Here is a 22,469-nt window from a genome sequence, read left to right as displayed (position 1 = left end):
AGCAGTACTAATGGTCATCATAATAGCTAACATTTATTGGCTGACTACTACTACTACTGCAGAATCTGTTCTAAGTGCTTTCCATTTATTGGCTTACTTAATCCTCATGTACCTATTGTCTGTATCTTAAAAGAAGTGGGATATGAGACCCAGACAGATGAGTAATTTTCTGGTCCGAGATCATGTAATGTAGAACTTGGATTCCAACCACTGAAGTCAGACTCTGGATTAACCACAAATGGCAGCTATGCCAAGTGTTTTCTCTGTGTAATCTTCTCTTTTGTCATTGGTCTTTCCTGCCAGACATTATCTTTTTTCATATATATATATATATATATATATATATATATATATTAGCAGAGTATACTTGAACAAGACATAGCTTAAAGTCATAAGCACTGTGAGTTTTATGAGGACAAAAAGGAGTCCAGCTTCTTCCCATTAAAAGTGTGTTTAAGGGAACTGGTTTCATGCTTGCTGGGACAAGTGAGTATGAGAAGAAGCTTTGTATTTGCTGTCTTCTCCCCTTTCTCTTTTCTGCTTTTTTATTTTGGACTGTGTCTTACCCAGGGGGCTTTGGGGTGGCTAGCATTCAGGAGATCTCCAGATGTGTTGGGAAAGACCAGGTATGAATCCTGCCCAGCTATCAAGCCTGGCTTCCTTGTGAGGAATGTCGTGGCCTTTCTCAGCTCTGTCTTCCTTTTAGCCGTGCTCCTCTCACCGGCTTCTGTCTGTCCATTCTCACCTGGAGTGCGATGTCTACTGACTTGTCTTGTACTCTAAGAAAATAGCTTCATTATTTTGTGTATTATTGCAAACCTCCAAGGTGGCTTACTAAATGTTTTTTTATCCTTTTTCCCTAACTGATATGTTAAGTGACCTAATTGATATGTTGAGCAATACTCTCCTCTGTAAAGAATTGCAAGAATCTCACCTAATTGATATATTAACCATTGTTGCCCTCTACAAACTACAGAAGTTGTGCTAAAACAAGCTAACAAGGGTTGTTAATCACTGTTAGGCGCCTCTATTCTCCGCTAAAGAGCTAAAGAAAACTAGGATGGCCCACTAATTTACCCTTGTTTGAAGTAACTTGCTTGTGTGCAGAGAGATTTACGTATGAGTTTAACCCTTTACCTAACCTTGATTCCCCTCCCAGAAAGATGGATACACATAACCGCCATTTTCTGTTCTGTATGGCGCCTTATTGCCTCCCTCTCCCCTCACCTATCTATCTAGGCCGTAAAGAATTTGGGTTTCTGGTGACCTCTTCCCGACCCGGTGATGATCTGTCATAAAATGAGCCTGCCCCAATTTTAAGAACTGTTTAGCTTCAAAGAAATTACCGGGAAATACTATGGCCCAAACCCCAATCGGTGCTTTCCTTTTGTTCTGTATGCATCAAATGAGTTAGATATCAGATCTTTGTAAAACTTAAGTTTCAGCTTCTTGTAACTCTTGACCCCTTCGCACCCACTAGCGAAAACGAGCTGTCCTGGGATAATTAACTCTCCACTTTCTTCTCCAAATATTGCTGCAGATGTGCCACTCTGAGATAATGTCAGTCTGTAGGATGGGAGTAATTTGAGAAACACCAGGAACTCCTGAGATTGTCAGAGCTAAGTGGACAGCAATAGTTTCCAGACTCGGGTCAACAAGTTTGATGGCTCTGCAGGTTTCTTTGTCCCCCCCTTTTTCCTCCAGCCTCTTTTTAAAGTCCTCCCTTCAGTCTCTGGGGCACAGTCTCCAAATTGGCTCCCAGAGACTCGTCGCCAGGCCTGGAAATAAAGCCTTTGCCACCTAAATTTTTGGTCTCTTGCTTCCTTGGATTTTATACCAGGGCCCGAGTTATAATGGTCTCTGTGTCTCCCTCTACTTTATGCTCTACACTGCAACTGCAATAACTTTCCTGGAATGTTACTCCAGTTGTGTTATTCTCCCTTTTAAAGTGGCTCCAGATAAAGCCTTGTTCTCCAAATTCTTCAGATTGGCTTACGAGCAATAGGATAATACAGGCCCTCAGATTAGAGAACTTGAGAACTAAAAGGTTGTAGGGATCAAATCCAGTTCTTGCTATTCCCTTTAGCTTCAGGAGTTTGTCAATGTGGGGAAGAGCCATTCTGTTTTTCTTCTTTTCGGCTTTTGCGCACACTCCTAACTTTGAGATTGTCCACGTGTTTCACATGTCCCCCTAAGTTACTCACTGCTTGATTTGGTCTGTCACTGTCCCTTACATATGTCTCTCTTTCAGAACAGTTGTTGAACTACTGTGAAGACTACTGATCTAGTGACCTACTGGTCTGATGATCTGCCTTAACTTTACAAAGGGGACAGGATGGTGAGGCCAGACAGCACGTAACTGTGCAGTGTTTATTTTATTTTAGCAAGGCTCCTGGAGCCTATGGACTCCTTTTTCATATGTGAGTGACAACTGGCTGGCTATTGAGTTCTGGGTTGCAGCTTTGTCACTGGACGATGTACAGTAAATGGATGGTGTTTTTACTAGAATACTTTTTGATACGAATCTTTTTTTAAAAAAATAGACTTAATCTGTAATCCTTTGAGCTCTTACAAGTTGCAAATTCAGGTCTCACCTTACTGGAAGAAAACTCTTCTATACAGTATTTGAATACTGCTTCTTTTTCGTTGTTGTTTGTGATACTGGGATTAATTCCAGAGCCTTACCACTAACTTACTTCCACCTGTTTTTTTTTTTTTTTTTTTTTTTTTTGTCATTTTGAGATAGGGTCTTGCTATGCAGTTTAGGCATACCTTATTAAACTCACTTTGTAACCTAATGTTTGAACTCACAGCAGTCCTCCTAGCAGGCATAAGGATTGCCATGAGTTCAAGACCAGCTTGGGCTGCACAGAGAGACCCTGTCTCAAAACAAACACAAAATATATATGATTTTACATTTTAAAACATCTTTTCTTACATTCTTTTAGAATCATTTCACAGTCTTGGAGCTGGCCATGGTGGCATCTATAATCCCAAAACTGAGGAGGCTGCAATAGTAGGATTACTAGGCATTGAAGGCCAGCCTAGCAAGACTCTTGTCTCAAAAAACAAAAACAAAAGCGGATAAAAGAAAATCACAAACTTCAAGATAGTGCAAATGATTTCCCCATGAGTAATGCTCATATGGTGCGCTCCACACTCCGAACAGCGAGAATCGTTGTGAAAGAGTGCTTTTTAGAGAGTGTCACTTTTCATTCCTTATTATAAGTATCATGACATTAAAAACTAAAATCTCTTAGGTTTTAACAAATTGCCCTGATTGTCAGTTAAATGTGACCTCAGGAAAAGGAGGAGAGGTCTGGGCTGTAAATTATTCTTGGGGAGACATCTCTTTGTGCAGGCTTTTATTTGTGTACTTTCCAAAGTTGCCCTGTCCTGTCTTGGATCAGGCGCCTTGTGCTAGGGTAATCCTGCTTTTCCCAGATGGTGGGTGGCGCAGCCTCACTACTTCTGCCGTGTTAGAAAGCGATCTGCCACCGTGCATGCCTCAGACCTCGGACAGTTGTTTTCCAACTCTGCCAAATTGTTCTCCAAGTGTTGCACCTCCCTGTCCCCACACGTGGCCTCGCTGCTCTGATGAGAATGTTTTCCTAGCCTGCGGCAGCTTTTCCAAGTCCTGCTAGTATGCAGCTGTTAAAATGCACCTGCCCCAGTAGGCTTTTGATGTTGGGCCTGATTCAGCTGTTTTCCTTCCAAACTAGAGGGAGTAGGAATTCTTTGGTGCCTTTTTAATACTTTTGTTGTCGTTGTTTGATTTTGGGGTGTGCGAAGTGTTCTGCCACTGAGTGACACCCCACTCTCCATTTTAATACTTTTCTGATGGCTTTTCTGCTCTTGAAACGGCTAGATCCATCTGCATAGTATGTCACAGGGCTTATAAAAAAACTTCTGATGTTCTGTTCCCTTCCTAATTTTAATTGCTGTGTATTTTCCTTGCTTATTTCTATTAAGAATTTGCTTAGGGTCAAGTAGGAGTCAAACTTAGATTCTCAGTCACCAGTTCCAAGTAGTTCTATAAAGTGTCATTGACAAAGAAAATCCTTCTCTTTTAATGAAGGGAAATCATCCCTTTTTTGGAGACAGGATCTCACTATGTGGACTAAGTTGGCCTCAAACTTGCTATCTTCCTGCCTCAGCTTCCTGAGTGCTAGATTATGTGTGCCACTATGCCTGGCCAACTGTCACTTTCTTTTTTTTTTTTTTTTGTCTTTTTCGTTTTTATCGGTACCAGGGATCGAACTCATGACTGCCTGCTTGCAAGGCAGGCGCTTATGCCGCTGAGCTAAATCCCCAGCCTCCAACTGTCACTTTCTTAAGGACCAGATTCTGTTTCCCTCATAAAGGATTCAATCCCTGGCACCAAACCAAAGCTTAAAAAATTGTAAAAGGGCCTAAATGTGTGATGTAAGAAGGAATGATTTCATGTAGTTTATAGTATGTCTGTCAGTATGCATTTTTGTGGTACTGGGGACTGAGTGCAGGATATTCCTCTACCATTTTTATTTTGAGACAAGGTCTCTCTATGTTGCGTAAACTGGCCTTGAATTTGTGATCTTCATGCCTCAGCCTCGTGAGTTGTTGGGATTATGTACATATGCCACTGTCCCTGGCTCTGCATTATAGTATTTAGAGCATGATGAGATTTTTACGGGTCAGTTAAAAATTTAGTTGCAAATATGGAAAAAATTTGCCATATTTTTGAGAGGACAATAATTTTTCACTCAGTGATTTTCTTCTTACATTATTGGGTTTGGGATAGTGTTGTTCATAAAATAGGGGGAAAATAAAGGATATCTTGCTAGCCAATCAGAACAGCTGTCATTTGGCCAAAAGGTTTACAGTGCATCTTTTATGTCTAAATATGAATATAAAAAACAATAGAATTATACTACAATGTAATATAACAGAATAATTGTGTTGGTTGAGGGTGATGCTAGATTGAAAACAGGGCAGTGAGGGCAAATATTATTCCTGTTTTAAAAGCTATTATGTATGAAATAAAAGGAAATGGTAGTTATTGCATTTGAGAAGTGATACAGATCTTTTACCTGGATCCTGAAGCAGGAGGATTACAAACAAAGGGAACTCGTGCCACAAAGCTTTGGAAATTGGCTCATGAGTAGGACAGATGAGAACAGGGCAGGTCACCTAGTCCCTATGCCCGGGGAACCATTGTTGTTGCTTGCAGAGTCAGTGTGAGTAGGGTTATTCCTGTAATCTCAAGGGTGCAAATGGTAGGTCAGAGAAATGTGAAAGTGAAGTTACAAATTTTTTGAGGGATTCTTGCATATTTTCTTTACTTATAGGAGCTTGGGTAAAAAGTGTTCTGCATGAATTTTCTTTAGTCCTGTGTAGCATTTTCATGTTGACTTTGGAGTGTTTATAGGAGTTTCTGTTGTAGAGTAACTATTTCATGTTGACTTTGGAGTGTTTATGGGAGTCTCTGTTGTGTAGTAACTATTTCTTTCTGACACATCTTTTTTCCTCCTGTTACACATAGTAGTGTGGAAAAAGAGGTGTTTTGTACTGGAGCCTTCATTGGTTTGAGCCTGAAAACTTCTTTTAAATTAGCTTTATTTATTTATTTATTTATTTTTGTATTTTTACCGGTACCAGGGATCGAACTCACAACCACAGGCTTGCAAGGCAGGCACTTATGCTGCTGAGCTAAATCCCCAGCCCCAGTTAGCTTTATTGTTAGCAGTTTGTTCAATCTTATTTTCAAACAGTCTTTAGGAAACAACTGATAGTGGTTGAACCACATAGGTCTTCTTATTTAAATATCATATTTAAGTAAGTAGTATGCACTTATTTTCATGAACAAACAACATAAAGATGAATAAGTAATTTTTTGTTGTTTTTGAGACAAAGTCTTGCTGTATAGTGTGGGCTGACCTTGAACTCACAATGTGCCCCAACTGGCCTTGAAGTCTTAGATTCTCCTGCCTCAGCCTTCTAAGTGGTGGAGTTGCAGGCATGTGTCACCACGCCCAGCCTAAGAGTTAATTCTTACTCATGTTTTAAAAGCTATCATCTAATTATGTATGCTTATAGATTTGTGGCATACATGAAATGGAGGATTTTTTTTTTTTTTTGGTGGGGTTGAACCCAGTGCCTTATGCATTCGAGGCAAGCACATGACGCTATAGCTCCAGCCCAGTGGTGCATTTCAATTAGAGGTATTTGTAATTTAACCCTTAAGAAGGTGTCTAAGAGGGAGCTACTCGCCACAGACCTGCTGCTTTCACCCTTCTTGTCAGCAAGCTGGCGCTGAGATTTCTGCACTGGGGATACTATTGTGTTAGATGACTTGAAGCCTCTGCTGCTTTTCTCAGTAACTGGAGTTATAGAACAGGTGACACATGCTTTAATCTGCATACTGCAGAGGGTAAGATAGGAGGACCATGGATTCAAGGCCAGCCTGGGCTATGTGGTGAGATCTTGTCTCCCAAAAAAAGAAAAAAGAGCCTTAACATTCGAATCCTACATTCAATATTGGCACATAACAGGTATGAAATGTTGGTTAAGTAAAATGAGTAAATTTGCAAAAATTCTTCATGGTGTCTCTTTTTGTTCTCTTGCAGTTAAAAGAGCTAAATTGCAAGGTTCACCAGGTAAGTCCAGTCTTTTAATATTGTGTCCTTTCACCCCCTAAACTTGCTATAAATTAATCTTTAGCTGGGTGTGGTGGTGCATACCTGTCATCACAAACTGCAGGAGGCTGAGACAGGAGAATTTCCATGAGTTCAAGGCCAATCTGAATTATAGCAAGAAATATAGCAATAAAGTAATCTTTTAAAACCATTGATTTCCTTTAGTTCATTGATTAAACTCACTAATTCCATTAATTCACTAATTGTATTCATATTTTTTCATAAAATTATTAAAATCAATGTTATGTAGATGACTGAAAAACAATATATCTGTATTTATTTATTTAATATATCTGTATTTATTAATGACAATTTAGTCTACTCACTTTTTTGGCCAACCCAATTCTTATTTCTCAAAAGTAGCTATTTATAGCTGAGTGCGATGGCATATCCTTATAATTTTAGCACTTGGGAGGCTGAGGCAGGAGGATCACAGTGAGTTCTAGGCCCATGAGTTGAAGGACAGTCTGGAATACATAGTGAGACTCTGTTTCAAAAATAAACAAGAAAGTGGCAGCTTAGAGCTTTTAATATATTTTTTCCGTGTATATATGTTTGGACCATACTATATCTTTGTACAGTGTGCTTTGTTCTCTCAACAGCATATCATAAAGTCTGTGTGTGTGTATGTGTGTGTGTGTGCGTGTGTGTGTGTGTGTGTATTTGTGTCTGATTCTTTCTTTCTTTTTTTTTTTTTTTTTTGTCTTTTTCCTTTTTATCGGTACCGGGGATCGAACTCACGACTGCCTGCCTTCAAGGCAGGCGCTTATGCCACTGAGCTAAATCCCCAGCCCCATGATTCTTTCTTTTAAGGGACTGTGCAGGATTATAGATTTATATGTACCTTTGGTACCTATGGATGAATATTTAGGTTGTTTCTAATTTTTTTTCCTATCACAAGCAATAAATGTTCTTGTGCACTTATTTTGTCCACTTCTACAAATGTATTCGTATGCTAGGGTCTAGAAGTAGAATTTCTGGGTAAAAAATGGATATTCAAAATGAATTTGGTAGTTGCTACAGGATTGTACTTATTTTTCTGAGACAAGGTCTTGCTATATAGTCCAGGCGAGCCTCAAATTTGAGATGATCTTCCTGCCTCAGTCTCCTGAGTACTGGCATTATAAACATGAGCCAGCCGCTGATTGTGCTTTTTAAAAAACTTTTTTCTGGAAGGTGCTGGGTTTTGAACCTTGGGTCTTAAGTGTATGAAGGATACCGTTAGCACTGAACTATAGCCCTAACCCTGGAATTTTTTTTATTAGATTATACTGAGAACAAAAGTATATGAATAGTTTTTTTAAATGTCTGTCAACATTAGGTAATATGAAGCTTTTGCAGCTTTGTCCTTCTGACGATGAAAAGTGGCATCTCTGTATTTTAATATACATGATTGTGAAGATCAGCTTACAGATTCTGACTTCTGCTTTCGGGAGGGGATCTGGGGCTTCCTGGAAAAATATGAACACACTTAGGATCCTTGGGAAACTTGGAAAAAAATGGACCTTGGTATAGCAGGAAATAAAGCAGTTTCTGAGCACTCTGTTTTCTCTGCTGGCTCTGAGTTAGTGTTTTTCTTCCCTGTGAGGAGCTCCTGTTCCTCACAGCTGGGTTTCTCTGCTCACCTATCTTGTGCAAAATCTATAATAGCTGCTCCAGTAGAATCCATTATGTCTTTCCTCCTAGCTTTAGCACCAATCCCCGCTCACCAGTAGTTCTTTTTTTCTTTTTTTTCCTTTCACATGTAAAATCTTTTTTTCTTTTTTCTTTTCTTTCTTTTTTTTTTTTGTCTTTTTGGGATAGGGTTTCAATTTGCAGTTCAGGCTGGTCTTGAACTCACCTTATGCTGGCTCAAACTCACAGCAGTCCTTCTGCATCAGCCTCCCAAGTGCTGAGATGACAGGCGTGCCTTATACTGTGCTAAAATCTTTTGAGAAGGAAGGAATCAGATTGTGTTTGTTCAGCTCATGGATTTGCTGCTGTTGAGTTGTGACCTCTGTTTGGCCAACTTGTATGATTGGATGGAGGGGTAGAGAACAAGCTCATATAATAAAAACAAAGCTCGGGCTAGGGTTGTGGTTTAGTGACAGAGTCCTTGCTTAGAAATGATGAGATTTAACCCCCAGCACTGTAAAAAAAAAATAACAACAACAACAACAACAACAAAAAAACAAAACCACAATGCCGGAAGAGTAGCTCATGGTCTAATGCATTAGTACTGGTGGATATGCATGGGATTCCCTTTATACGGGTGGGCTTTAATCTTCATATATTTTATGAATATATAAATATAAAGTTTCCATGTTGGTTAATATAAAACTACATTATTTTAAATGATACTTGAAATATGTTTTCTGTTAGAAGTGTATGACAGGACCTATTTTCTCATATCTTATCTAACATTAGGTAATTATTTTAAGCAGTATTTGTGAATTTGATGAGTTGAAAGTGATATTGTGCTACATTTTCATTTTATAAAATGATGAATTTCTTACATAGAAAAGCGAACCTTCAGTTCACTGCCCTTAATCATGACTAAGGGACATAGCAGGGTGACTGCAAAATTTGCTGTGGCAAGCGGTGGGTCAGGCTTTGTTAGTTATTGTGAAACAGGGTCACACTGGGGATTTTAGGCTGGCCTTGAACTCACTCTGCAGATCACATTGGCCGGCCTCAAAGTTGTGTTCATCTTCCTGTCTGGGCCTCCCAAGTTCTGGCATGACAGGCTTGTGCTGCCATACCCAGCTACCTTTGTTTATTTTCTTAAGATTTTATTTGTTTGCTTGGGTTTTTTTTTTTTTGTCTTTTTTGAGACGAGGTCTCGCTATGCACTTCAGGCTGGCCTTGAGCTCACTTTGTAGCCCAGACTGGTCTCGAACTCGGAGTGCTGGGATTACAGGCGTGAACCACCACGTTCGGCTCTGTTTGCTTGTTTATGTTACTAGGAATCAAATTGAGGGTCTCTGCATTGAGCTGCATCCCCAATTCTTTTTTAAAAAAAATTTTTATTTTGAGGCAGGATCTGGCTAAATCACTAAATTGCCCAGGTTGGAGTTGAATTTGGGGGTCTCTTGTTTTAGCCTCCCAGAGTTCTGGGGTTAAATGTGTATGCCACTATACCTGGTTATCTTTGCTTAATATTTGGCATATTTTCTCAGGTTATAGAATTTTATTTTTTTGACTCTATGACAATGTTTCTTTTTATGCAATTTTTGCTTTAAACCAGACTATGTAGATCAAATTTCAAATCTACTTCCTTTATGAGTATATTCCTTCCATTCTTGTTTCTCTTGAGAGTGGGCAGTTATTCCCTTACTTTTTTCCCACTAAATTGCAAATGAGCCATAAATCAATTTAGTAGGTTCTATTTCATTAGAATAGAAAATATCTAATGTATCATATTTTGTATTTCAGGAAGCTTTTGTGTCAGTTTACATGTATAAATAAATCTCTTTTAGGTCATATGCAAAATATTTATTAAAATATGAAAAACACTTTTTAAGTTAGTATGTAGTTTTATAATTCTTGCAACTCTTCATGTTTATAATACATAGCTTCATTTTTTCTTGCTCTTTCAATATTTTAATTTGTATACTACTTAACTCAAAGGGCTTTCTAATATTGGGTAACAATCTGAGTACTGAGTATAAGATTTTTATTTTATTTTACATTTTTTTTAAAGAGAAATTTAACACATATGTGACCCTGAAAGTACAGAATGTAAAGAGCACAACGGTAGCAGTTCGTGGTGACCAGCCTTCCTGGGAACAGGATTTCATGTTGTAAGTACTTCAGAGTAGCAGTATCTCTATGCACTATGATCTTTCTAAAGTAGTAAGTAGCATTGCGTGAAATGTGTGTGTCTGGATTTCTCAAATGTGCTGATACCATCAAACAACTGTCTTTGAAAACTGCAGTTATAGGATCAAGTGAGATGTGTGATAGGTAGGTGAAGTGTATCTTCATATTTTTAACATCTTATACATTGTGTGTGTATGTGAGTGTGTGTGTGTGTGTATGTGTGTGGTATTGGTGATTGAGTTCAGGACCTTTGCATGAAACAACATCCCTTAGTATTTTGTATTTTGAGACAGGGTTTTGATAAATAGCTCAGGCTAGGCTTAAAGTTGCAGTCTTCCTGCTTCAGCCTCCCCAAGTGCTGGAATTACAGACATGCACCACATGCCCAGTTGAATAATCTGTTCTAACATGAGTGATGATTAATTTATGTGAGTGATAATACTACCTAGTTAGATTTTCTTAATGGTCAGAATTAGAATATAATACAGAATACTTACTATAATATTAAACATAACTTAATCTTAGGTTTTAGAAGGCTCTGAGGAGATGTTGCTGTGTGTGTTTGTGTGTCTTGTCATCTGCTTTAGAGGATGAAGATTCTGAATTTAATGTCCTTTTGCTTTATTGAGTAAAAATGTTATACATTCATTTAATTGATGAGTGAACTTTAATTGGATTTGAGTAAGCCTGAAAATTAATATATTTTTATTCTAAACTCTGGCTTTGAAAACTTGCCATTCACCCCTTGTCACATAGTTTTCAGGAATACTTCCTCCCCAAAGGGGTAGAAAATTATAGACTGTCATACTGAAGGACTGGGCTAAAATACTTAGCTTTCTGATGCCAGTTTCCTTATCTGTAAAGGTTTCCTTTCTTAAGAAGGTCATACTTATTTTCTTGAGAGTAGGAGGTAGGCACAAAGAAGTCAAGAGAAAATATGTAAATTCTTCTTTGTAAATTTCTCTAAAGTCTGAAATTAAACTGAATTTAAGTTTTACAGTGCAATGTTGTGAGTTCAGTCCCCAGTACTGCAAAAATAAAAAAATAAATAAAAAAAAGTTTTACAGTGCAACTCAAAGAGATAAGGGATGATTTTTTATTTTTATGGTAAACCACTGTATTCTTCTGAGCATTCATGAACTGCTCTTTAAAGCACCAGTTAGGAGGCTTTATCATGATAGTTAAATGGTAGTGATACGTAACAGGTAAGCTTATGAAACTATAAACTAACACAGAAGTAGAAGGGATAGAGTAAAAAGGGTGGGTAGAAGATGTTGAGGCTCCAGAACCAAAAGATTTGTTGGAATGATTTGGCAGATGGTATGCCCCTGTGTTTCCGTTTCTTCCTCCCCTCTTCTCCCTTCCTCTGGGAACCAAACCCAGAGCCTCACACATGTTAGGCAGTTTTTCTACTGAGCTGTCCCTGCAGCCTGATGAATTGGAGTAGGGGGTAATGTAAGATCAATATGTAAGCTTATAGTTGAGGTTCTTACGGCTGAGTAGCCTGTGGGCAGATGGTCATAACCCTTAACTTGCCACTTAGGAAGTCTGGTTTCAAGAAATACTTTGATCAGTGGAGGACATAAATGTAGATGAAAATGTAGAGAGAGAGAGACTGTGTGCAGTGAAGACAGAACTGGGCAGAGTGCAGAGCTGGAGAGAGAAGCTGTAGGGGGATTGAGGAGACTGAGGAGGAACGATCAGAGCTGGAAGGAAACCTGGGAGGTGGGGGTGTCAGTGGGAGCCCAGGCTTCACATAGAAAGAGACTGACTGTTCCTCTCAAGATCGTAAGTCTGGTTTATTTTCTCTCTTAGTTGTAGTGACCTGTTTGCTTCCAACATGTGCAGGCTGCAGCCTCAGCAGCAGACAGTTTACACAAGTCTCCCTGTGTGAGCCTGGTTTGTAAATGCAGCAGTCCTGCCCTCTTCTGACTTGCAGAGCTCGAATCCTGTTGTAGTTGTTCTTAGCATGTGGGACACAGTGGTGTTTGGCAGTTTCTTGTCAGCATAGCTAGCTTTCTTCTTACGTGGTGTTTATTTCCCATTACCCTCACTCCTCCCATTCAGGGTTGCTAATAAGTATGAATTTTCTTCCCTCCCCCTCATTGTCCCCCCACCCCTTCTTTGGTACTGGGGATTGAACTCAGGACCTCATGCTTACCAAGCAAGTGACTGAGCCACTGAGCTAAGTCCCCAGCCCTGCCCTGTCCCCTTTTTACACATGGTTTTTACCAGCTGTTTCTTGTACCTTGTGCTCCCGTTCTGTCCTTTCGTTACTAGCAGCTCTACTACCAATCTCCTGCCCCTCTCCTTTTTCCTTCTTCCTGATATATTCTGTAATGGTTTCTCATATTTGTATTTATATTTGTGTCTAGTTTTTTTGTGTGTGCGTGATACTGGCAATTGAACCCAGAGCTTCTTGAATACTAGGCAAGTGTCACCACTGAGCTACATCCCAAAATCTCTTTATTTTAATTTTATTTAAGAGGAAAAAGAGAAAAAACAAAACAAAGTGGTGTAAGGGTACAAGTAATACAGAACTACAAAAAAAAAAAAAAAAAAAAAAAAAGACACCGTAAGAAATCACCAGTTAATAGATTACACATTATCATCTTAGAGATAGTTGCTCAAGTCACAGTATCAAAGCATACAAAGTGGACATTAAAACAGCAAGACCGCAAACAGTTGTGTTCAGTGATCCAACCAAAAACATTAATATGGTCATCTATTTAACACCCCTAAACACACTTGCAGTTGTATCCTTTAGAGCACTTTTTTTCCCTCTCTTTTTTACAACACAATTTACACATTTTGGGTTTTATTACTCCTTAGTTCTTATTACTTTTTTTTTTTTGAGGAGAATAAAGTCAAATATGGCAAAACAAAGCTGTCAAAACCAAGGATAGACATAGCACACGATGTAAAAACAGTACAAGGTTATCAACAATGGAAATCTCTTTATTTTAAGGCAAAATCTTGCTAGATTTTCCAACTTGTCCTTGAATTTTTTTTTTTTTTTTTTTTTGTACCTGGGATTGAACTAATGATCTTACACTTGCCAGGCAGGTGCTTACATGTATTCCAACATTGGTTCTCCCTAAATTGCTACGGTTGGGCTTGAACTGCAATCTTCCTGCCTCAGCTTCCCACTGTGTGCTACCATGCCCAGCCTAGATAGTTCTTTTTTTTGAGACAGGGTCTGCTGTATAGTCCAAGCTGGCCTTGAACTCACTTTGTAGCCCATAATGGTCTAGAACTCCTGGCAATCCTCCTGCCTCAGCTTCCCCAGGTGTGGAATTATAGGCATGTGCTACCACATCTACCAGATTGTTTTGTTTGTTTGTTTCTTTCTTTCTTTTTCTTCTTTTTTTTTTTTTTTTTTTTTTTTTTTTTTTTTTTTTTGAGAGAGGGTCTCGCTGTGCAGTTCAGGTTGGTCTTGAACTCACTTTGTAGCCCATGGTGGCCTTGAACTCACAAGAATCCTCCTGCCTCAGTTTCCCAAGTGCTGAGATTACAGGCTTGTGCTACCATGCCTGACAAGATTGTTCATTTCTTATAGAAGATGTCGTCACTACTGGTGTGGATATTTGGAGCCCAGAATCTTGCTTGCTTGTATACTCTTGATTGAGTTAAGAGAAGCTGCTTTGGGGGCTGGGGATATGGCTCAGTAGCATAAGTGCCATTCTGGCAAGCACAGAGTCCCAAGTTCAATTGCAGATACAAAACAAACAAATAAAAAACCAAAAAAACCTCAACAGAGTAAAGCTGCTGCTGCAGGGTGCTGGGGAGGAGGTGTGGACAGAACTCATAGCCTTCTCGTTGTGCTTGTGGAGCACAGAGAAACAGCATAGAAAAACTCACTATTTAAGCCTTCTTTAGAGTTCTCTGAAGAGCAGATTTAAAAAATCTAAGTCAAGTTAATAAAGACTTCTGGCTGTTTCTTTTATCTCTTGGCTTAAGATGTTACTTAGCAGTTCTTTGGGAATATTACATACCTATCTCTAAGCAGTTTTTCTTTTTTTTTTCATGACCTCGCGCTTGCCAGGCAGGCACAATGCCACTAGCTGAGTCCCTGGCCCAGCAGTTTTTCATTTACATACTCAAATTAAGGGTACTTTTGATAGATTGAGATGTGTTACATGTATTTTCAAAGACTGTTAGAATGAGTCAAATTGTGACCAGAAATTCCGTTTCCTCCCTGAACACCTATTTAGTGGCTAGGTAGGTCACCTAAACTATTTATTTTTTGGTGGCTTTAAAAAGATCTCCTGATAGTTTGGAAGTTTTGGAGATAAGCGTTGGATTCAATGTTGGGTGTCTTTACCAAGGCAAATTAAGTGCCATAAATATTAAGTGAGCAAATGAACTCCTTAGCACATTTAGCACATTCTGTGCTCTGTGTTTACATACAAGGGGAAAATTTTCTTCACTTTATTCATTCTCAGCCCATGAGCTCCATGGCAGTTAATACACATCTCAAGCTGTGCCTCTGAGAACACGGGTGGAGCACAGGGAAACCAGACATTTTCTAAAGCACACTCTTTTCTGAGATGGTTCTCACCAGGCTGGCCTTCTGCTTCGCCTCCTTAGTACTAGGGTTCCAGATGTGTGCCACCTTACCAAGCTGAAGCACACACTTAGACAACTTGTTGTGAATACCTGTTGATTTTCTGAGAAAGACCTTTTGCTGGAAATGGCCTTCTTTTTCTTGCCTTAATTTCATTTCCTTCAAGTAACGTTGTGTTTCAAGAAAAGCTTTGTAGAGAATGTTTTTAGCATTAATGTAAAAATTTTTGTGTTATACCTTAAAATTATGGTTATGCTTAAATTAGTCCTTCTAAGTAGGATATTCTACCATGTAAGACCTTGCTTTTACACAGTGTTATCTGGCTCTTTCTGGGATGAATTATTTTCCAATAATTTTTCTTTGGCTATTGATAAGGACAATCATTATATTTATTATTATCCTATGATAATTACTTCATTTATAAGTGACAGGCCTGGCTTATCTGATAATAATTAAGTCCTCCAGGGTTGAGTGGCAGTTTCTCTGCCTCAGCTTCCGAAGTGCTGGGATTACAGGCAAGCATCACCATGTCCAGCATAGACAGTGTCATTCTTAACAGTTGTTATGGCTGAGTCTAGACATCCCCCTAAAGCCTCAGGCAGTCATAGGTGGGACTTTTTCAGAGACAGCTAAATCTAGAGTTTGTGATGCTGGGATTGACTCAGTGCAGTGCTAACATCAAGGGCACTGGGATTAAGGGTATAAATGCCACTTTCCCTAAGTAGCCTGGATAAAATGTAAGAGATAAAAAGAGCTGTGGTTTTTCCTTGCTTGCTTTTGCTTTGCCACCTTCTACCTGCCATGAACTGTTTCTCCTCTGTGATGGTTGTCTGCCATGCCATCCTGCCCAACTGGCTGATTATGAACTGAAACCTCCCACAAACTGTGAGTTAAACCTTTTCTCCTTTAATGCCAGGTGTTGGGTATTTTGTCTCAGCAATGAGAAAAGTAACTAAGACAACAATAAAACACCTGTAATTCCAGCACTTGGGGGCTGAGGCAGGAGGATCTGGGCCAGTCTGGGCTACATAAGCTAGTTCAAGGCCAGCCTGCACTACAAAGTGAGACCCTGCCTTAAAAAAAGAAAAAAGTAAAACAATAAAACAAGAAGGACTTGTCTGTGGGTGGAAGCTGTAGAAGACAGGCAGGCCTGGTAATAATGCCCTCCTCACCTGGCTTCATTGTGTTGTGAAAATGCATTAGGGTGATTGTGGTGCTGTTTCCAAACAGCAGGGACAGACTGACATAGATTTATAGCTTTATTAGGGTATGATTGGTGCATAAATGTGTACATAATTAATGTATACAATTTAATATGTTTTGACACATATATCCACTTTTTTTACCATCAGCATAATCAAGATAAACTTCTACCAATTTCCTTATGCCACCTTCACCCTTTTTTGTACTAGGAACACTTAAAATCAACCTTCTTAAATTTTTAAGTGAACAGTACCTTATTCTTAGGTGTTAGGTTATGGTCTCTACAGCGTAGTAATTCTGAGTGACTAACAAAGACATTTTTATGGAAGTCTTCTGCAGGTTTCTAGAAACCCAAAAATTGTCTGTAGCATTCTGGAACATTTTGGTTTTCTGTTAAGATAAGATCCAGTTGAGAAGTTATTCAAAGTTAGCTAGACAGATGATGCAGCATTTCCCCCCACATTGTCTGGTTTTCCTCAAAAGACTCTCTTCTTTCCTTTAGTGAGATAAGCCGTCTGGACCTGGGCCTAAGTGTGGAAGTGTGGAACAAAGGGCTGATCTGGGACACCATGGTGGGGACCGTGTGGATCGCACTGAACACTATTCGTCAGTCGGATGAGGTCAGTCAGTGCATTGTGAAGGTTACCCTCGCTTTTCCTCATTTTAGCTCCACTTTAGCTGGTTATGGTGACCCTTTTCTGATTGTATGACCTGTCATTCTTAATCTCGCCCAGAGAAGTAGGCTGTTCCTGTGTCCTATGGCTGAGCCCCAGCTGGGGTGAACTCAGAGGTGCCAAAGTGCCTCTTTGTCGGGGGAATAGCTTCACCCAAGTAGTGCTCCTGTGTGTACACACGATCTCCTGAGGATGGTGCCCTGGAGAGTCCCATTCAACCTCCTTATCCAGCTGGCGGGATTCTGGTTTTTTGGTTTGTTTCTTTGAGTTATGCAAGGAAATTATTTCAGGCCTTTTCTTCCGCATGTAACCCTACAGAGTTTAAGGAACTGCCAGGCTTGGGAACTGGTATTCACACTATTTCTATACATTATTTGTAGAACAGAACTCCCGTTTTACTTCCTCAGATTAGATTGTAACTCTGATAACATCGTTTCCCTAGTTAGAATCACTTTGTAGCCAGACAGAAGCTACTATATTCCCGTGTGACTCTAGCATGAGCAGGGACTTTTTTTTGGAAGTGGGAATGTTGAAGACATTGCCTGTATTTCTGTATTTCTTTTATTCTGGCTAAATCTCTGCACCCCTAGATGTAATTTTCATTATAGCCCTCGTTCAGATCTATTAGCTAGTAATGTCAGGAGCTCTTCACTGATAAGAAACAGTGATACATATTATTAAGTGACACGGTCAGTGAGAACCATGCACATTAACTATTAATCCATGGAGATACTTGCTAGAGTGTGGTGCTCTAGTAATTCTGTCCTCAGAGAGAACTGATTACCAGGAAAGCTGCTCTCCCTACCAAAGCAGAAGAATAAGAGCCACATGCCACCCAGGTGACAGTGGCCTTTTAGCCTGTCAGGATGAGTGGCCCTCTGAAGCTCTCAGAGAAAAACACCTGACTCTCGAATTAAGAGGGGAGCCAAGGAAAAGCGTAAAATTTAATCTTGGATTTTTTTCTCCTAGGAAGGGCCTGGGGAGTGGTCTACCTTGGAGGCAGAGACATTAATGAAAGATGATGAGATTTGTGGGACTAAAAACCCAACTCCTCATAAAATTTTGCTTGATACAAGATTTGAGTTGCCATTTGGTAAGTCTATTTAATGAGATTTTTTTTTTTCTTTAGACAGGGTTTTTCTATTTTTCTTTCTAGTTAGGCTGGCCTTGAACTCACTGTGTAGGTCAGGCTGGCCTCAAACTTGCAGTGATCCTTCTGCCTCAGCCTCCTAGTACAAGAATTACAGGTGTACACCACCACACCTGGCACAGTTGATTTTAAAAACCACTTGATTCTTTTTATCATATTGTTTGAAATTATGTGCTAGTTGTTTCATTAATATGTTTTGTCTTCTCAGCCATTTCTTCAGAGGGCATAAAGACTTCATGCACTTTATGTTCCATGTCTTTAGTATGGTACTCATTAAAGAATCCACACTAAAAAAGCATGTTCTTCAAGTCACTTAGCCCCGTGATTGTAATGATCTGTGAATATGTGCTTGTGAAATTTATTCTTCAACATTTGTTATCACAAGGTGAATATATACCTTCTGATTTATTAATTTAAAGTTGAGCTGGGTGTAGTGGCGCTTGCCTGCCATCCTGGCACCATGCGAGGCTAAGGCAGGCAAGAGGAGTAGTTCAAGTTCAAGCCCAGGCAACTGAGTGAGACCTTGTCTCAAAACAGGCAAAAAATAAAAGATAAAATGAAACAAAAAACACTGAAGAACACCGATAAATAAAAGTGTATATTTTCGTGTGTATGTGTTACTAAAGATTACACACAGCGCCACTCTACCCCTGAGCTGTCTCCACAGCCCTGGTTTTTGTTTTTGTTTTTTCCATTTTGAGGCAGTCTTATTATGTTGCCTAAACAACCTCAAATTTGAAGTCTTTGTCCCCCAGCCTCCTGAGGAGCATGTGCCACCACATATAGCTAGTGTGTCACCTGTAGAAATAGATTTTAAAATCACAAAAAACACTTGCTTAGGATAAAAATTTAAATAGGGAGGAAATATATGTAGATAAAAATTAATAGACTCTTGTTCTACTTCTTTCCACTTCCTTTGCATCCCCCAGAGGTAAACCACTGTTGACTTTTTTTGTGTTTTGGTTTAGACACAAGATATTTATTTTCTAGAAATTTACTTCAGTAAAATTGCTTTGGAGAGATAATGTATTACTGTATAAACTACTGAAACATGTGTCTGGGACATTGTTCCGTTTTATACTTTAAGATCTTCCCTATCTGAACAAGTACCTTCATTGTAATATATCCAGGTAACCCTATACTGATTGACATGTCGGTTGCTTCTAATGTTTTAAGTAGTATGTATTACTGTCATTTAAAATCTGGGCCCCATGATGAGTCCAGGATAAATGCCATAACATAGAACTGCAAGACCAAAGAGGATACACATCAGTACATGTCTTAGATGCTGCAAAGTTACTTGATAAAAAAGTCGTGTAATTTATATTCTGGTCAACTATTCGAAGAGTACTTACTTTTGCCAACATTTTTTATTTCCTTTTTTTTTTTTTTTTTTGGTCTTTTTCCTTTTTATCGGTACCAGGGATCAAACTCACGACTGCCTGCTTGCAAGGCAGGCGCTTATGCCGCTGAGCTAAATCCCCAGCCCCTTATTTCCTAATTTTTAATTTAGTTTTGTTTTTCGTTTTTGGTGCTGGAATTCAAACTCAGGACCTTACACTTGCCAGGCAGGTGCTGTGCTGCTGAGCTGTATCTCTGGCCCCTTGTTCTCACAAAGTTTTAGTAGATTTTTTTGAGTAAATATTTCTTTGCTGTGTGCCCTAAGAACAGTACCAAGGGTGAGATAACTGGATTGCATGGTGATTAAATAAATACATTTGTTTATTTGCAGTACTCAGGGTTGATTGAACTCATCGCTTTGAAGCTGAGCTACATCTCCAGTTCCTTTTTTCCCTTCACTCTCTCTCTTTCTTTCTTCTTTCTTCTTTCCTCTCTTTCTGTCTTTTCTTTTCTCCCTCTTTCTCTTGTTTTCTCATTCTCTCTTGCTTGCTTGCTTCCTTTCTTTCTTCCTCATTTCTTTGTTCTTTCCTCTCTTTCTTCTCTTTTTTCTCTGTCTCTCGTTCTCTCCTTTTTGCTTTTCTTTCTTTCTTTCTTTCTCTCTCTCTCTCTCTCTCTCTCTCTCTCTCTCTGTCTCTCTTTCTGCCTGCCTTCCTGCCTTCCTGCCTTCCTGCCTTCCTTCCTTCCTTCAGGGGTGGGTACCTGGACATTCAGTGGGAATGTCTAGGACCTTGTGCTTGCCAGCAGGCCTTTGTACCACTGAGCTGTATCTTCAGCCCATCTAGCCCCTTCTAAATAATGTTTATTTTGAGACAAGGTCTTGCTAAGTCACTAAGTTGCCTGGGGGGGGGGCATCAACTTGACCATCCTCTTGCCTCAGCCTTTCAGAGTGCTGTGATTATAGGTGTGTGACATTATACTCAGCTAAATTTTGATCATGTTTGTATCCCAAGATCCAGCTTTTCATCTAAGTTGGTCTTTTGGACTGTTTTGGCCTTGCTGAGTGGAAGGTAGCATGGTTATACAGAAAATACAGTTTATGAAGTTATATTGGCCACAGTTTGAATCATAGCTGGTGAGTGACCATAGCCAAGGTATTTAACTTTTTTCCTTTTTTGGCTATGTAGCCCAGGTTACCCTGGGACTTGCTATGTAGGTTCAGGTGGCATTGAACTTGTGACCCTTCTGCATTAGTCTACTGAGACATACAGCACCATGCTTGGCTATTTAACTTTCTGAGCTTCAGATTCTTCATTGCAAAATAGAACTTTGGGACTAGTATAGTAATACGTTATATCAGTTTTAGTAAAAATTTAAAATAATGTTCATGGCAAGAACTGAGTCACCAGTAAAATTCATATATTATCACCACCTTTGAAACTGTAAGCATTTGACCAGATAAGTATTATTCTACAAGTGATTGAAGTGTGGTCAGTATGGCTGATACTTCTTCATTTTTGTGGTAGATATCCCAGAAGAGGAAGCCAGATATTGGACTTACAGATTGGAGCAAATGAATGCCTTGGGAGCTGACAGTGAGGTAGGAGTGGTCTTTCCTTTTATAGATTACTATAAAAAGAAAAACACTGTAAGTACTGAGGGGAAATGTATTGTTTTATACCCATTTTAGCTTTCATTACAAATTCAATTTTAAATCAATTTATTTTTTATGATGTATTTTATATTTATAATAATTATACTTCACACTGTACTTTTGACTTTACAAGCTTTTTACCACTATACAGAATTAGTTGGAATGATTAAAATGCTAAAACTACTATAATTTTGATAAATATTCCAGAATTTTACAAATTTTAATAACAGTGGTTCTGTTGTTTCCAACTCCTTGTGAGATTTTTGCTCCCTATTTGTCTTTTAGGTCAAGATGTGGTACTGACTAAGTTTACATCTTTCATCTTATACCACTCTGTTTCTGTTTCTTTTCCTTTTCTCTCCTTGTACTGGAGATCAAACTCAGGATCTCGTGCTTGCCAGGCAGATGCAGTGCCACTGAGCTGCTACTGAGCTACATCCCCAGCCTGGGCCTGTTTTTGAGTCACTGTGTATCCCAGCCTGGCCTCTAATTCATAGTGATCCTCCTGCCTCAAGCTCCTTCTGGGTGCTGGGATTAGAGGAGTGTGCCACCCCATCCGGCTCTCGTTCCTGTTTTTTGAGATGAGGTTTTGCTGTGTAGTTCAGGCAAGAACTGAACTCATTATGTAGCCCAGGCTGCCCTCAAACTCGTGGCAGGCCTCCTGTCTCAGCCTCCCAAGTGCTGGGATTACAGGCGTGACTCATGCCTGGCAGCATTGCTTTCCTTCCTAGCTTTTGTCCTTTTACTGGAGATTCATCTGGGACATTGTGCATGTCAGGCAAGTACTATCCACCAATCTGTATCCCTAGCCCTTCGAGAGCCTTTTGAAACATAATTTTTAATTGACCCATTTAAAGTGTGCAAATCAATGGATTTTAAAATATTTAGAGTTGTACATCTATCACCACAAGCAATTCTGAAAATTTTCATTGCTCCATAAAAAGACCCTGTACTCTTAACCATCAGTCTCAAATCCTTCATTCTTCTCCGCTCTGGACAGCCATCAGTCTACCTTCTGTTTTTCTATGTTAACTTGGTCTAGACATTTCAAATAACTGGAATTATATTTGGACCTTTGTGATTGTCTTCTTTCAGCTAGCATGTATCTCCTATTATTAGCATTTTTTATTAGTGTGGTGCATGTATTACAGATAATGAAATGATACTAATAATATAGTATTAACTAAAGAATTATTACTATGTATTTTATTAACTAAAAGTTTGAAAATTTTATTGTACAGAAATCAAGTATTCCAGTATCCCATCCAGGTTATTGTGTTATATTTAGTAGTCACGCTTTTTTTTTTTTTGTACCTGGGATCAAACTCACAACCTCATGCTTGCCAGGCAGATGCTTAGGGTGCTGAGCTAAATCCCTGGCCCAGTAGTCACACTTTCTTTGCTGTCA

General features: G+C 39.2%; 1 protein-coding gene across 8 annotated transcripts in view; it reads left to right on the top strand.

Annotated features, from left to right (window-relative positions):
• The window catches only part of Unc13b (unc-13 homolog B), a 192,465-nt gene that overhangs the window by 44,219 nt on the left and 125,777 nt on the right, over positions 1-22,469 (top strand). For 7 of the 8 annotated variants that reach the window (XM_005004086.4, XM_063225805.1, XM_063225801.1 and 4 more), the window contains exons 2-6: positions 6,606-6,635; positions 10,357-10,456; positions 16,748-16,865; positions 17,889-18,012; positions 20,934-21,007. In XM_005004086.4, coding sequence (XP_005004143.1) covers positions 6,606-6,635; positions 10,357-10,456; positions 16,748-16,865; positions 17,889-18,012; positions 20,934-21,007 — 446 coding nt within the window. The remainder of the gene's footprint in view (positions 1-6,605; positions 6,636-10,356; positions 10,457-16,747; positions 16,866-17,888; positions 18,013-20,933; positions 21,008-22,469) is intronic. The other variant, XM_063225778.1, reaches the window with a different exon arrangement.

Source organism: Cavia porcellus, unplaced genomic scaffold, assembly GCF_034190915.1.
Source record: "Cavia porcellus strain 051 isolate PalLab524CR breed Dunkin Hartley unplaced genomic scaffold, mCavPor4.1 scaffold_1, whole genome shotgun sequence".
Classification (NCBI taxonomy): domain Eukaryota; kingdom Metazoa; phylum Chordata; class Mammalia; order Rodentia; family Caviidae; genus Cavia; species Cavia porcellus.
The sequence above is the reverse complement of the archived record's forward strand: the minus strand, read 5'-3'. Positions and strand labels throughout refer to the sequence as shown.